The following is a 14,280-nucleotide window of genomic DNA, read 5'->3' as shown; positions in this document are numbered from 1 at the left end:
GGGGGCGCTACCACCCACATTGGGAATCGCTGCACTAGCAGAACAGGCATGAGGCTCATAGATAAGACACAGCACAGCAAAACATAGCTTTTTGTTACAGAAGTGAGCATTTTTGTTTTATAAAGATATAAATATTTGCTTAAAAAAACAGAATAAGCCACATTTTCATTCAAGGCCAGAATTGTTGGTTACTGTGTTACATTTCTACTTCCAAGCTTTACGACATACTTGTATCAAGAATTTACATATTTACGAGCTCCGTCTTGGATGAAACTTATCCAGTTTTAAATTCAGTCAGAAGGGACTTTTCTGACTGGAGATGATTTCTTCCGGATAAGGAAGAAGCGTGAGATCTGCCACATAGTTTTGTTTTGATTGTTGGAGTCTGGAATTCGTCAGAATTGTCTGTCTTCCAGCAGTTCAGACAGAGCGAGGATTTTTATGCTAGCTCAGCTGGATAAGTGACCCGTTTTTTTTTTAACGGACTAGCAGGCAAATATTCTCCTGTCTACATTTATCATTTTCTTATCTATACAGCTAAAGAGATTTGTCAAAGTAACAGCAATTAGGTTAACCTAGATGAGGTAAGACTTTCCTTCTTTATTTACGGAACTAAGGGGGAAGAAAATATAAATAGCTTATCTTTTTTTTATTGCAAAAAGCTGACATGGAAAATTGCGTTTTAAAGTTTACAACGGATGAGAGATTTCTGCTTGGGAGAGATAAGAAATCTTTTTGATTTATAAGGCTTTTGTGTAATATATGTAAGGGACTATTTTTTCTGATCTACTTTTTTTTTTGACAAATCTGCTCATTCTCTCTGCTACTAGTTGTTTGGACGCTGTGAACTAAAAGCTGTTTTTGCACTTCTGGGCTTTTAAGAGATAAGGACTGTCTAGCGTGTGACGTTAGTTGGTTGGAAAGATTAACTCCTTTGTAACTGGATAAAGAAATAAACTGCTCTTTGCTTGGGACATTGAAAATTGAAGGAGTTTTGTTCTTTTGGTTTTAAGAATGACAATTAAGAAGATCATGGATATACAAGAAGGGACTTTATTTCTAGACATGCTTTAGAAAATAATGAATGGGATCAACTCAATAAAACAAGAACTGAGAAATAATAGACAAGTGTGGAGAACTGAATTTCATGAAATGAGACAGGAGCTGAAAGAAACTCAGGATTCTATGAGAAAGGAGAATAAAGATAGATCTGGAAAACAAAAAAAGGATGAAAGAGAAATTAAAGGCAAGGTTCAATCTATGGAGATTGGCTTAAACATGGACATGAAAAAAGATTTGGATTTCCTGGTTGTGACGGATCCTGGAGATAAATATTACAGTTTGGAATACAGCGCTGTCTCTGAAGGAATTGAAGAGACTGGAGATAAAGATATTATCGGTTCAAAAAAATTCCTGGACTGGAAGGATTTGATTGAACTCGAAATGGAGAAAGTTAACAGAATTAATCCCTGTTTTGTGACAATGGAAAAACCTTCAAGAGATGTACTAGTGTATCATGTGGAAAAGAGGAGCAGAGATGCGGCTTTGAAACAATACTTCAGTGTTACGTTTGGATTTGATGGTGAGAAAATATCTATGATGGAGGAAATTCCTATTAGACTTTTATTGTATGACTATGACAGCAAGATTTTTGGGTGCGTAGAGATGGAAGATGGAAGACGGACCCAATATGGATAATGACAGAAGAGCGATTTGAAATTACTGGACTCAGTAGATTTGATGAGTTGAATTAATTGACATGTTTATTTAGAAAAAAAAATTGATTGACATATATCTCAAGGATTGGAAACTTCTCTTTGACTTTTTGTGGAAGATTAAAATGATAGGATGTTAATGAGATTTGAAACCAACTAAGATAACTGTTGGAGGAAGGTGATTTTATAATCTATTAAGAGATAGGTCTGTTATACATTATAGATTTATAGTTGAATTATAGTGTTTTGAAATTACTGGATTTAGTAGATTTGATGAGTTGGATTAATTGGCATGTTTGTTTAGAAAAAAAATTGATTGACATATATCTCAAGGATTGGAAACTTCTCTTTGACTTTTTGTGGAATATTAAAATATGATGTTAATGAGATTTGAAACCAACTAAGATAACCGCTGGAGGAAGGTGATTTTATAATCTATTAAGAGATAGGTTTGTTATATATTATAGATTTATAGCTGAACTATGACAAATCGGAAGTCAATATTATTTTTTTATATATATATTTTTTTGTATTGTATTAGTTATTGATTTGTGTTGTTTTCTTTTTGTATCATTTTGGTTTTGAAAATTAGAATAAAAATTAATTGAAAAAAAAAAGAATTTACATATTTACCGTGTGTTCTGGTAAAACTGCAATCAAGAAGGCTTCTGCAATAAATCAACACTTCCAGAATAAATAGGAAATAGTTATTCTTCAAGGGTTTTAAAAAAACTTTTATTCCCACTTTTCTGACCAGCAAGGTCGGTCAAGATACAAAGTAAACGACAGCATAACACCAATGAATGGATCGACTGAGCTAGTCAGTCCTATCGTACAGCAATACTTTAATATTTGAAAAGCATATAAGCCAATTCTTGCTAATTTTTCCCCTCCCCAACAACTCAAGTCCATCTTCCGCCACCTTTATGGTATGTGCCTTCAAGTCGATCACAACTTATGGCGACCCTATGAATCAGCTACCTCCAATAGCATGTCGTGAACCACCCTCTTCAGATCTTGCAAGTGCCACCTTACTTGATTCATACTGGTCACCAAATTTAAGACAAATTCTGTACTTTTATCCTCCCTTAGGTGGACTGCATGCATGTACATATATGTATGTGCTTCACGTTTTCAGATATTCAGCTAAGTATGTATTTGGTGCACACAGAAGCCCTTAAATGATGAATCAGTAAAGTTATGCATGTCAGGCAGCAGATATCAGAAGGGCCAGACTTTTCCTCAGTGTATCACTATATAAAATGTAGTCCAATTCAGAGTATGAGATGTATACCTGAGACACTGTGGAAGCAAAGATGGATACTAGAACAGGGATTCTGCATTTTCTTACTGCACAATCCCATCCTAGCTCAACGGGATTTGTTGATTGGTCTGCATAACTTGAACGTTTGCCGGAACGAGTACTTTATGAGAATAGCTGCATTCAGTTTCACAGACAAAGCTAAGCTAAAAATATATACTGGCTTAGAAAGAATGCAAAAATAGAATGGATGTGCACACATACACAGCTCATTTGCTGCCATTGCACTCCTCTTGACACAAACAGCAAAACAAGCCAGCATTCAGCAGTTAACCATAGCTTCCTATTACATGTATAGTGTGGGGGTGTTCTGAATACACTCTAGTGGCTACCATCGAGTTTGGTTGAGGCTGCAGCTAGTACAGAATACAGTAGTAAGGATGCTTATGAACACAAATTACCACCAGCATAGAACAGCTTGTCTGTGGGATCTGCACTGGCTTCCAATCTGTGACCAGATAAAGTTCAATGTTTTGATAGTAACATATAAGGCCCTATACAGCTTGGGACCAGGGTACTTGGAAGACCACCTTACTCCATACCTAGTAGATTACTGCATTCTTCAGGAGTTTCTATGAAAGCCTGCTCCACAGCAACTTGTCGAACATCACTGTTGAGATACAACAGATTGCATTTGTACTTTCTGGAAACAATTGAAGACATGTTTAGCAAGCTGTGCAACATAACAGAAAAAATACTGCCTAAAGACGTATGTTGCTCATGCATATTACATGCTTAGTCTGAATTTTGGGCTCAGTGTTATATGCTAATCTGGCCCCAGTTGAACTTTCAGAGTATCATTCCAATCTATCTTTTCTTGAAAATGGATTTTGGCTCAGAATAGGTCACTACAATTTTAATAAATCACAGGTCTCATTTCAAAAATACTTTTCTTGAACTTTACAACACTTGGAGGAAGATTGTAAGAAAAAATGCTGACGTGTCTACCAATCTACTCATGGATTCCAGTAAGATAATGGAAGTGCTGGACCAGTGCCTTGGACCAAAAATGGGCTGGATGAGGACCAATTAACTGACACTGAATTCCAAAATGAAGCTTCTGTGGGTAGATGGCTTGCCTGTTCATGGAGGATTCAACTCATTGTTTTTTCTCTGAGCCTCTCAATGTCTTTACAACCCCTCTTATTGTCTGTCTTCGCTAGATGTGAAGGGCTTAACTTACTATTGCAATGCTCTAAGTTCTAATGTATTGCTTTTTGTCTCACGTTTTGATTTTTTGTATGAAATTAAGGGACTGTTCCAGCTTTTTCACATTGTTCAGTATGTGAGTGAAAAAGAAATAGGGACTATCTGCCTCTTATAGATAAAACAGAAAATCAAACAGGTGATGGCAAAGACAGCATTTGCTATAATGGTTCTGAAATACAAAGAACAGATGTATTGGCAACTGGCACACTTCCCTTCCAGTTATGACAGGTTGCTTATCTGACTGTGGTTCTTAAGTCACCTGTGCAGACACAGATGTGTGGATGCAGAGACAATGAAGAACTTCTGCCACAAGGAGACAGTGATTACAGGAAGACGGGGCAATATGAGAGTAGAATGAATGGCACACAATACTGGAATAGCAAGTTTCCCCAACACCATTGCTCTCAATTTGAGAAGAGTATGAATGTCAGACTTCCTTGATGACACTGTACTTGTAAATATTGAAAAAAACAAGTGTTCAAGTTGAACTTCATCCAACCCAGTCAGCATAATGTAGCAGCAGTTGGAAATATATTAGCAACCCATGAAAATTGGGTCATTCAGCTATGTTTGTATAGCTGGCTTTTATGAACATTGAAGAAAATGGGTGAGCACTGAGCTGCAGTTAACTTCAGCCTATAGCTACTTTGATGTTTGTTTATCTTGCCAAATTTCAAGCAGGTTTCCTTTTCATACTCAATTTGTAGAGGATATGCAGAATCCACCAACCACAGCCAAGGAGTGCTTGCTGCTGGAGACACAACAAATGCACTTTCAGGCTGTATTTACTTATCTATGATAGAATACACTGTGGAATTAGTGAAGCTACTAAAAGCTTAGATAAATGCCAAGCTCACCTTTATGTTCTCACAATCCAACTATGACAAAGATATGTGTGTTACTTTGTGAAAGATTTCTGTGCTCGGCACCAGATGAACCTGCTAACGAAAGTGGGTGACAAGTGCCTGCAATGTCACCAGAAAGCCCTGCACAGAAGCAGGCTGTAGTTGTGTAGGCGAGGATAGTCGTTTACATCAAAGCTTTAATTGGCATGTACTTTCAATTCAAATGCAAGAAGAACAAAACACCGGGGTAATGGAGAAAGAATAGAAAGCACAAGGTGTATGTCAGGGCTCAGGAAAACCCCACTTTGATCAAGATTATTCAACGTAATAATCGTATAACCATCATACAAGTTCTATTTTTGAAAAAGTTTTGGGGAAAAAGTTGGAAATGTAAAAGCTTTGTGCCTGCCTTTAACACCAGCATGTTAAAAAGCACAGGGCTATGTGGTGGGATTCTATGCTGTGTGTGTGTGTGCGCGTGCATGTGCAGGAGAGGGAGGGGGAATTATCTCTTTTGCAGCGGTATGTTAAGTAACCACACGAAAGGAAAGCCTGCATTATTTTGAGATTAAACGCTGCTGTATTCCTGTGCACACTTACTTGGTTTTAATCCCAAGGAAGTCAATGAGATTTATTTCAGAGTAGACTTTGTCAGGACTGGACTACGGTCTATAAAATCTATAGTACAGGACATGATCCTAAGTTTTTATTAAGTGTTTGTACAATAATTTACAACAGGTCTTTACAACAAATTGGTGTTATTTCACACAACTGTTAAATGCATCAGCCAAAAAAATCAGTTCAAAAACAAATTAAACTTCTGTATGTTTAGCCTACCTTTCCTGAACAAGAACAGGTGCTAACATTAACAGTTCCTTGAACATTTTAAGGTCACAATCCTAAACACATTTACTTGGAAGCAAGTCCCACTGAAATCACAGTGATTCAAGTAAGTGTGTTTAGTTTCTCATATAACTATTTCGTTTGGAAGATTTAGCATGGTTAATTAAGAACCGTGTTCCATGATAGAAGGTAGCCTTAATCCCATGACTCATCAGCTGCACTTATATTTGATGCTGCAAATCCTCCACCTCCACTGTGCTGATTCTCTTTGCCACGGTAAACCTACATAAACCAGAGTTGATCAGATTTTCAGTTACTACAGCAAAAGCTATGTACAACATTCAGAAGATGCACAACATTGATTACTTTTCCTCTTCGACATGTTAAGTAGTACCCGTCAGGTGCTGGCTATCCAGAGATGGTATAGCCATCAGTACTGAACACCAGATATTCTGAAATAGAAGGAGCTATATAATTCACTTCCACATTTGTGATGTTCACAATTACCCAGCCTGTAATTTGTATTAAGAGATGTACACTATACTATAACCTGATCTGGGACACAATAGCTCTGACAAAATAATGCCATTCAATATTAGAACAGTGACAGAAAACATTCTTTTGACACTTTCAATCAGTGACATAAGATTGTCTGACATAAGATTTACTATAGTCTCCAAATGCATGTTACCTTCTTGACATCGATTGTTGGAAGTGCAGCAATCCACATGCACAGAGAACCTTAACACATGGATTGCTGCCATCAGAGTTCTCCCACTTCACCAAAAGAATCCTGTAACCACATGAAGGCTTTTCATGTTCTACTTTAGACATTACATTATTGAGAGACAGACTGGCCACACAGAGGCTGTTTGTGGTAGCTGTCACAAAGCAAGGTTAACAAGCAGGGTAGTCCTTAACAGCAGGTACTAACACAAGGGTCTTTCAATTCCCCTTCCTACAGTTAGTTATAGCATCTCTGGGCAAACAAGTACCTTGCTTAAATTTACTTTGTTATATCAGAACAATGAAAGAACGGCATCTAAATCCAGAAAATTCCTGAGCTGCTCCCCAGATTATTTATTTATATATATATAATTGAGCAGTTCATAAACTATAGTGACTGACAAAGTAATTAAAAAGTCTTGCTCTCAGAACTACTACAGTTTTGACAAAATGTTTTTCAGTCAAAGTTTGGGGAGGAGATAGTGTCGACCACAAATTTTGTCAGGCTACTAAAGCCAGCCCAGATCTATGGATCCTGGTTTACAGGCACAATATGTTCTATTCTTTCATTTGTTAGATGCTTACTACAAATCTTGAGGCAACTTTCAAAAGATTAAACACAAATGCTATAATATACAAGTTGTAAAACCCCACCTCCCTCATGGTCACAATCATCAAGAAATTAGCCAGCAAACACACCTACAAAAATAACAAAGATATCAACAATCAAATGCCTAGGAAAAGTGGAGCGTGTCTGCCTGGCACAGAAAATATGTTAATGTAGGTGCCAGGCAAGTCTCCTTGGGAAGAACATACCACAAACTTGGAGGACACTTAACAGAATGGTGCCTGAGAAGAGGCAATAGTCAATTGCAAAGTGCGATTCTTGCATTTCTAGAGCAGAAGAATGAAATATTTTAACAATTTTTGTTTTTTTTAAGGTCCAAATGAATCTTTCACATTGGTGTCATAAAGACGAAGGACCTGGAAGATAATATAAAGGAGCAGAAAAGGTGTGAACTGGAAAAGCTCTTTTTGTAAACAAAGGATGAAAGAGGTGGTAAAAGGAGCTGCTAAATGGAGACAAAGACAGATCAAACAAGGATTCCTGAAAAAGACAACTAGAACACAGAAAAACAAAGCAAAAAGCTAGAGAAGCTGTGAAGGCAGGGCAAATGGGGGAGATGCCTCAGGAACTGCCTAATCTAATCAAATTTGGAATCGCATGTCCCTGCCTCCCCTATGCAGTGGGGGTACAGATTCTGGTTATCTATTGTATGCCAACTGGAGAAGGCATTTTTCCATATCCTCTAAGTGACAATTTCGTCATCTCTGAAAGCCAGTACCATTCAAATATTGCTTTTCCTATGCCAAGAAAGTGAAGACTGCCTCACAGTTCCTGTGCAACACTGTGTTAATAGTAGCGTACACTGAAACAAAAAAGTGATTTTCATTTAAGTTGCCTTAGTTGTGACATCATGCTATGTCTTGGACTTTAATTTCAGTAATACTATCTACTTCCCCTCAACCTCTACTGGTCCCAAGAACTTCAAGGTGTTCTTCAAGACCCTAAGATCTTTCAGAAATTAGCTCCTAGCTCCGTGGTGCAGAGTGATGAGCGGCAGTAACGCAGCCGAAGCTCTGCTCACGGCCGGAGTTTGATTCCAACGGAAAGAGGAAGTCGAATCTCCAGTAAAAGGGGTCGAGGTCCACTCAGCCTTCCATCCATCTGTGGTGGGTAAAATGAGTACCCGGCATATGCTGGGGGGGGTAAAGAAAGGCCAGGGAAGAAACTGGCAATCCCACCCCATATATATGGTCTGCCTAGTAAATGTCGCAAGACGTCACCCTAAGAGTCGGAAACGACTCGCACTATAAGTGCGGGGACACCTTTACCTTTACCCAAAGTTTACATATCAGTCACCACCACCATTTCAGATTTACCTTTCGGGAATCAACAGATGCAAACATGCTTCCTCTTGAGTTACTAAAACTCATTCCACCAGCACTACAAGCAATTTCTTCTAGCCATGCTGGGACTTCTTGCTGAGCCTCCAAAGAAAAACAAAGATTACAGTATGTCATTTGTTTTGCTACATTTAGTTTAATAAAAAAGATTCAAAGTACAAAAAAACTTACATCTGCAAGTATTTTGACTAGAGGCTGAGCAATAGCACTGTCTGAATGAGGATCAAAGAAGGAAGTTGCTTTGCCAATATTACCACAACGCCCAGTTCGTCCAATCCTGTGAACATATTCATCAATCATGGAAGGAAGATCAAAATTTATGACATGTTGAACATTTTCAATATCCAGACCTCTGGCTGCCACTGACGTAGCTACAAGAACAGGGCATTTTCCAGAACGAAAACAGTAAAGAGCTTCTTCTCGCTCTCTCTGCTCCCGGTCACTGTAAACAGACAAAGAATTATTCCTCTTTACAAACATCTGCTAAGAACAACAACTCCAATACATAAGCAATTAACACACATTTTGCAAGGTGGAAGGATTTTTCTTCAAATGCACATTTGCCAAGCGAATTTTTTTTTTACTAAAACCTATTATGTAAAAGTAGACAAGCCAGCTCTGCAGACATTTAAGCTCACTCAAAGTTTGCAGTATATATTGCAAAGCAAAAAAAAACCTCACTTCATTTATTATTATTATTACTTAAGACTTGTTTGTTGCTTGTTACCCAAAGGTCTCCAAGCAACTTACATTAAAAATGAATATAAATACATAATACCATAGAAATCGAACCCCCATAATAACCACAGAAAGCCTGGCAGCACACAAATAACAAAACATATCAGCATCAAATGCTTGGGGGAAAATGATAAATCTTTACCTAGTGCCAAAAAGATGTCAATCAAGACACCAGGAGGACCTCGCTGGTAAAGCATTCCAGATTGGGAGCCACAAATGAAAAGTCCCTTTCCCTTGTCACCACCAGAGCAATATCCACAGGAGATTGAAATAATTCCTCTAGCTGGTGTTGTTCTTGAGGCTGCACCTGCATCCTAGCCTCTGAGGAGTCTCCTCAGGAGGTAGGAGTGCTGACATAAGTGAGCCCTCCGTGAAGCTTTCTGTTTGGCTGAGAGGGCTGACTTTGTAGCGCACTTTGAATGCTTGGAAGTCTTGGGGACTTTATGCTTATGTGAGATGGGTGCAGCCAAAGAGGTTGATGAGCTGGATGGCTGCCTAAGTGGCTGCTGGTGCTTAAATGGCTGCTACTGCATATCAGAGTGCTATTCAGTTGACATGTTTGGAGGAACAGCCTGAGATGATTCATCCATAGATACACACACACTGTAGAGGGGAGCACTATCAGGCGTAGCCGGATAGAGTCCCAATTATTCAACACATGCAAAGTAGAGGGGTGGGGTGGATTGGCGAGGCCAAAAAAGAACCGCACAGTAGAGGAGAGCAGTCTGACCTCTAATTGCAGCCCAATGCAGACAAGTAAAATTAACCATCTCCATCAAAGAGGGAAGTGGTTGTGCTCTGAAGCAGCCAAGAAACCAGAAAATAAAATACAGCATTCCCCTCCCCACCTTGTCAGAGGAGGAGAGGCTGAAGGAAAAGGGGCACAGAAGACAAGTCCAAAGACAGGACAGTAGAGGACGGCTCATTATTATTATATAGCTAAAAAACACTGGAGAAAATTTGAGAGGAGTCTGCAATGGCAGGAAAAAAATTAAGATAAAATGGCAGTCAAAAGAAGGTGAGATGGTGGGGAAAAAACTGGCAAAATGGCGGTTGGGAGAAGACCAGCCAAGAGGCCAAAATGGCACCTGCAGAAGCCACCAGATGAAGGATCGCAGGGACCCCCAGCAACTAGCACCAGTAGCAGCTGGCAAACCCAAGAAGAGCAGCCACGATCCAGCGCAAGCTGTTATCAGGGGGGAGACGTGATCGCAGCCACAATCTGAAGAAAGAAAACTGGACCAGAGCCACCACTGCGCACTCTGAAAGAGGACTGCCTGGGTGAACAAAGGCTGCCCAGGTGGTGAACCAGCTGCCCATGGTAGCAACCAGCAACCTCTGGGCCCCAGCAATGATCAGTGGAGGGGGAAGCCGCGTTGGGCGGGGGGAGAACTGTGGTGGAGGTGAACAAAAGTCACGGCCTCCAAACAGGGTACGGAGAGAAAACAACCAGGAAGGAGAAGACCTCTCAACAGGGTCCCACTGAAATGAAAAAAGTTTAAAAAAAAAAACAAGAAAGAAGAAAGAGGACTAGAAGGAGAAAGAAAAAACTCAGAAGGAAACAATGCAAAAACCATACAAGGATAAACTCACACAGAGCTAAGGTAAGAGATCCAACCTAGGACAAGGAGGAATGGACTGGGGATCTCACCAGAAGGAGCACCAGAAGTCTTGACTCCCGTGTATTCCTGCCTTTGGACACTAAGTAGCAATATTACCCTCCTGATGGCATGGTACCTGGGGAAAATTTACTCTTCAGCTGTAGCTAGAAGCCATACATGCATTGGTTATTATTTATAATGTATACTTTTTATTCAATTTAATAAATGAATACACCACTTTTCAAAAGTAACTCTTCCCAAGGCGGTTTACAGACTACTGTGTACGAGAATACTATAATACAAATTGAAACCATTTAAATCATCTTAATCAATTCAACTGAGCGGCCAGCCAAGATTTATACTCTGTACATCCCTGCATATTCTCTGAGGCAGAGTGCTGTTCAATTACTATTGGAGGTGTTGGGATGTTGAGTACCTCGAGAACCAGCACAACTACAAGAGCAATTGTTTAGCTGCTTCCCTGACTTCAAACTGGGTGGGGAACACTTGTACTCATCTCTGTCATGCTGAGCAATTGAGATATCGAGAGCTGCAAGAACCTCACTACTTTTCAAGTTTCCCAGAAACTCAAACCGTCAGAGAGAGCCCTACCTTCTTCCAGGTTCAGAAGAATAGGTGGAAAAGTGGTAAATGCATATTAGTATACATGTAACCTCATCATGCTGGCAATTTTGCTTTATATGTTACTTTTCAATTAATTTTTATTTAACAAAATTTGATTGTAAAAAATCTCTAACTGTTGCAAGAAACGTTAAGACTATCAATAAATACTGTTCAAAACAATTTAAAAGACTTTTAAAAATATCTCCTCTGGGCATTTTTCACAAGGAGTAGGGGGAAAGAATTGTCCCTTCAACGTGGCATCCACTCCAATAATATTTGATTAAGTGAGGCACTCAATATGCGTGTCATGTGTACCATTCATTTTGGTTGTATTTGCAAGGATGCAACATCATGTTATGATTTAGTGCTACATCATGATCCTCAACTAGCTTGCCTTCAACACAACCAGGAAGTGGGATTCTGGTTAGCTTACTTTCACAATTCTTCCCTGCAGAAGTGGGGAACCAGTTAGGATCATCTGCCCCCAGAGACTGATACCATCTGATAGATTCCTGACCGCTCTGGGAGATTTTCCAGTGGATAAAGCAGGTGATCCTGTTGAGGCCCCTAGTCCTACTATAGAATGGTGAGACTTGTAGGCCATTGACGTGATTATTCCCGAGGGCCCTCTCTGTTGCCATGGAGCACGTTATGCTCATTGGAATACGGAGGAGCTGCAGTTGATGGAACAGACCAGGAGAGAACTGGAGCGTAAGTGGTGTTAATTTCGCACTGTAGCCAACTGAGCAGATGTTCAAGCTCCTAATAGAGTCTACCACGTGATTGTGGGGGCAGCAAAGAAATCCTAATTTGCTGCCCCCATTGTTTCCTTGAGAGGCCATCCAGCTGAGTTGTTCCATGTGGTCCGGATCGCTCCTGACTTGGGGGGACCTCTGGAGGACATGGTGTCCAACTGTAACCAGCTCACTAAACACTTTGATGATAAAGTTACTTGGCTCCACAATTATTTAGATGCTGCTATTGCAGTAGTTCCAGCTGCGGTTTCCAATGCAATGTTGAACCCAGTGTTGTGGGATCAATTCCAGTTAATGTGGCCTGATGATGAAGGCAGGATGGTTGCAGTGATGTGCCCAACCACCTCCTCATTAAATCCTTGTCCATCCTGGCTTATTAAAGCTGTCGGAGTGGGGTGACTGAATGGGTCACAGGTACAATAAATGCATCTTTGCCTAATGCCCACTGCCTTTAAAGAGGCAACAAGAGTGTAACAACTATAGACCAACTGCAGGCGTTCCTGGATAAGACTGGATTATCTAGATCCATTACAATCTGTATTCAGACCTGGTTTCGAATAGAATCAGCCTTCGTTGCCCTGATAGATGAACTTTATTGTGAGAGAGACAGGGGGAGTGCAATCCTGTTACTTCAGATAAATCTCTCAGTGGCCTTTGAAACCACTGACCATGGTATCCTCCTGGAGTGACTCAAGTGGGATGGGCATTAGAGGCACTGTATTGCAGTGCTTCTGCTCTTACTTTCAGGGCCATGTCCAGAGAGTAGTACTTGGGTGAGCTTTCCTCAGTCTCCTATTTTCTCTCCAGTGGTATCTATATGAAGCTGTTGTATGTCGTCATTTGGAATTTTAGAGCAAGATGTCATCCGTATGCTGATGACATGCAGCTCTATTTCTCTGTAACATCTGAATCAGGAAAGGCTGTGAACACTCTTGATCAGTATCTGAATGCGGTAGTGGACGGATGAGGACCAATAAAATGTGCTTGAATCCTGAGTAGACCCTTTGGGTAGATGGTTCCCATGTCCAGGAGACAGGCAAGTTACTTGTTCTGGATGGGGTCACACTCCCTCTGAAGGACCAGCTCCATAACCTAGAGGTACTCCTGGATTCATCTTGGTCACTAGAGGCCCAAGTATCCTCTGAGGCTAGGAATGCCTTTTACCAGTTTCGTCTGGTTCATCAGTTACGGCAATTCTTGGAGAAGAATAGCCTGACCACTAGTCCATCCATTGGTAACCTCGAGGCTGGCTTACTGCAATGCACTCTATATAGGGCTGCCCTTGGGCCTGGTTCAGAAGCTTCAGCTGGTGCAACACTGTTATCTTTTTGGCGCCAGGTCTTCCTCTTCTCCCAGGCATTTTAGCATGTGTTTTTAAATTGTTTTAAGTGTTTTTAAATTTGTATATTTGTTTTTAATTGTTGTAAACCACCCAGAGAGCTTTGGCTATGGGGTGGTATACAAATTTATAATGATAATAATAAGCGGTGGCCATACTGCTGATGGGGGCACATGGCCGACAACACAAGTCACCACTCTTAAAACAGCTGCCCATCTACTACTGATTCAGGTTCAAGGTCCTTGTATTACAAAGCCATGAACAACTTAGGTCCAGGGTTTCTTAGGGACTGCCTGAATGTTTATATTCAAGCTCGATCACTGAGATCATATGCAGGAGTAGCACTGGTTATCCCCCAAGTTAGAGAGGCTCATTTAACATCCACATGAAACTGGGCCTTCAGTGTTACCATCCCAGTTCTCTGGAATGCTCTGCCAAGAAATTCAGCAGGCACCTTCTGTTGTAACCTTTAAATGCCTGATGAAAACCTTTCTGTTCTGCCAGGCTTATGCAGGCAGTAGTTGGCCTTTGTTTTTACTGTAATTTTTAAATAGTTTTTACTGTATGATTTTTATTCATTGTAAGCTGCTTTGGTG

The 14,280-nt window shown here is 40.2% G+C and overlaps 1 protein-coding gene across 8 annotated transcripts in view; it reads right to left on the bottom strand.

Annotated features, from left to right (window-relative positions):
* Window positions 1-5,783: 5,783 nt before the first annotated feature.
* Window positions 5,784-14,280, bottom strand: part of DDX4 (DEAD-box helicase 4) — an 88,834-nt gene continuing 80,337 nt past the window's right edge. For all 8 annotated transcript variants that reach the window (XM_061618121.1, XM_061618141.1, XM_061618130.1 and 5 more), the window contains 3 exons: window positions 8,799-9,069; window positions 8,604-8,711; window positions 5,784-6,215 (listed from right to left, as the gene is read on the bottom strand). In XM_061618121.1, the coding sequence (XP_061474105.1) occupies window positions 6,129-6,215; window positions 8,604-8,711; window positions 8,799-9,069 (466 nt within the window). In that variant the 3' untranslated portion in view covers window positions 5,784-6,128. The remainder of the gene's footprint in view (window positions 6,216-8,603; window positions 8,712-8,798; window positions 9,070-14,280) is intronic.

The sequence above is a fragment of the Rhineura floridana genome, chromosome 1, assembly GCF_030035675.1.
Source record: "Rhineura floridana isolate rRhiFlo1 chromosome 1, rRhiFlo1.hap2, whole genome shotgun sequence".
NCBI lineage: Eukaryota > Metazoa > Chordata > Lepidosauria > Squamata > Rhineuridae > Rhineura > Rhineura floridana.
This window is presented reverse-complemented; position numbering and strand designations above follow the sequence as displayed.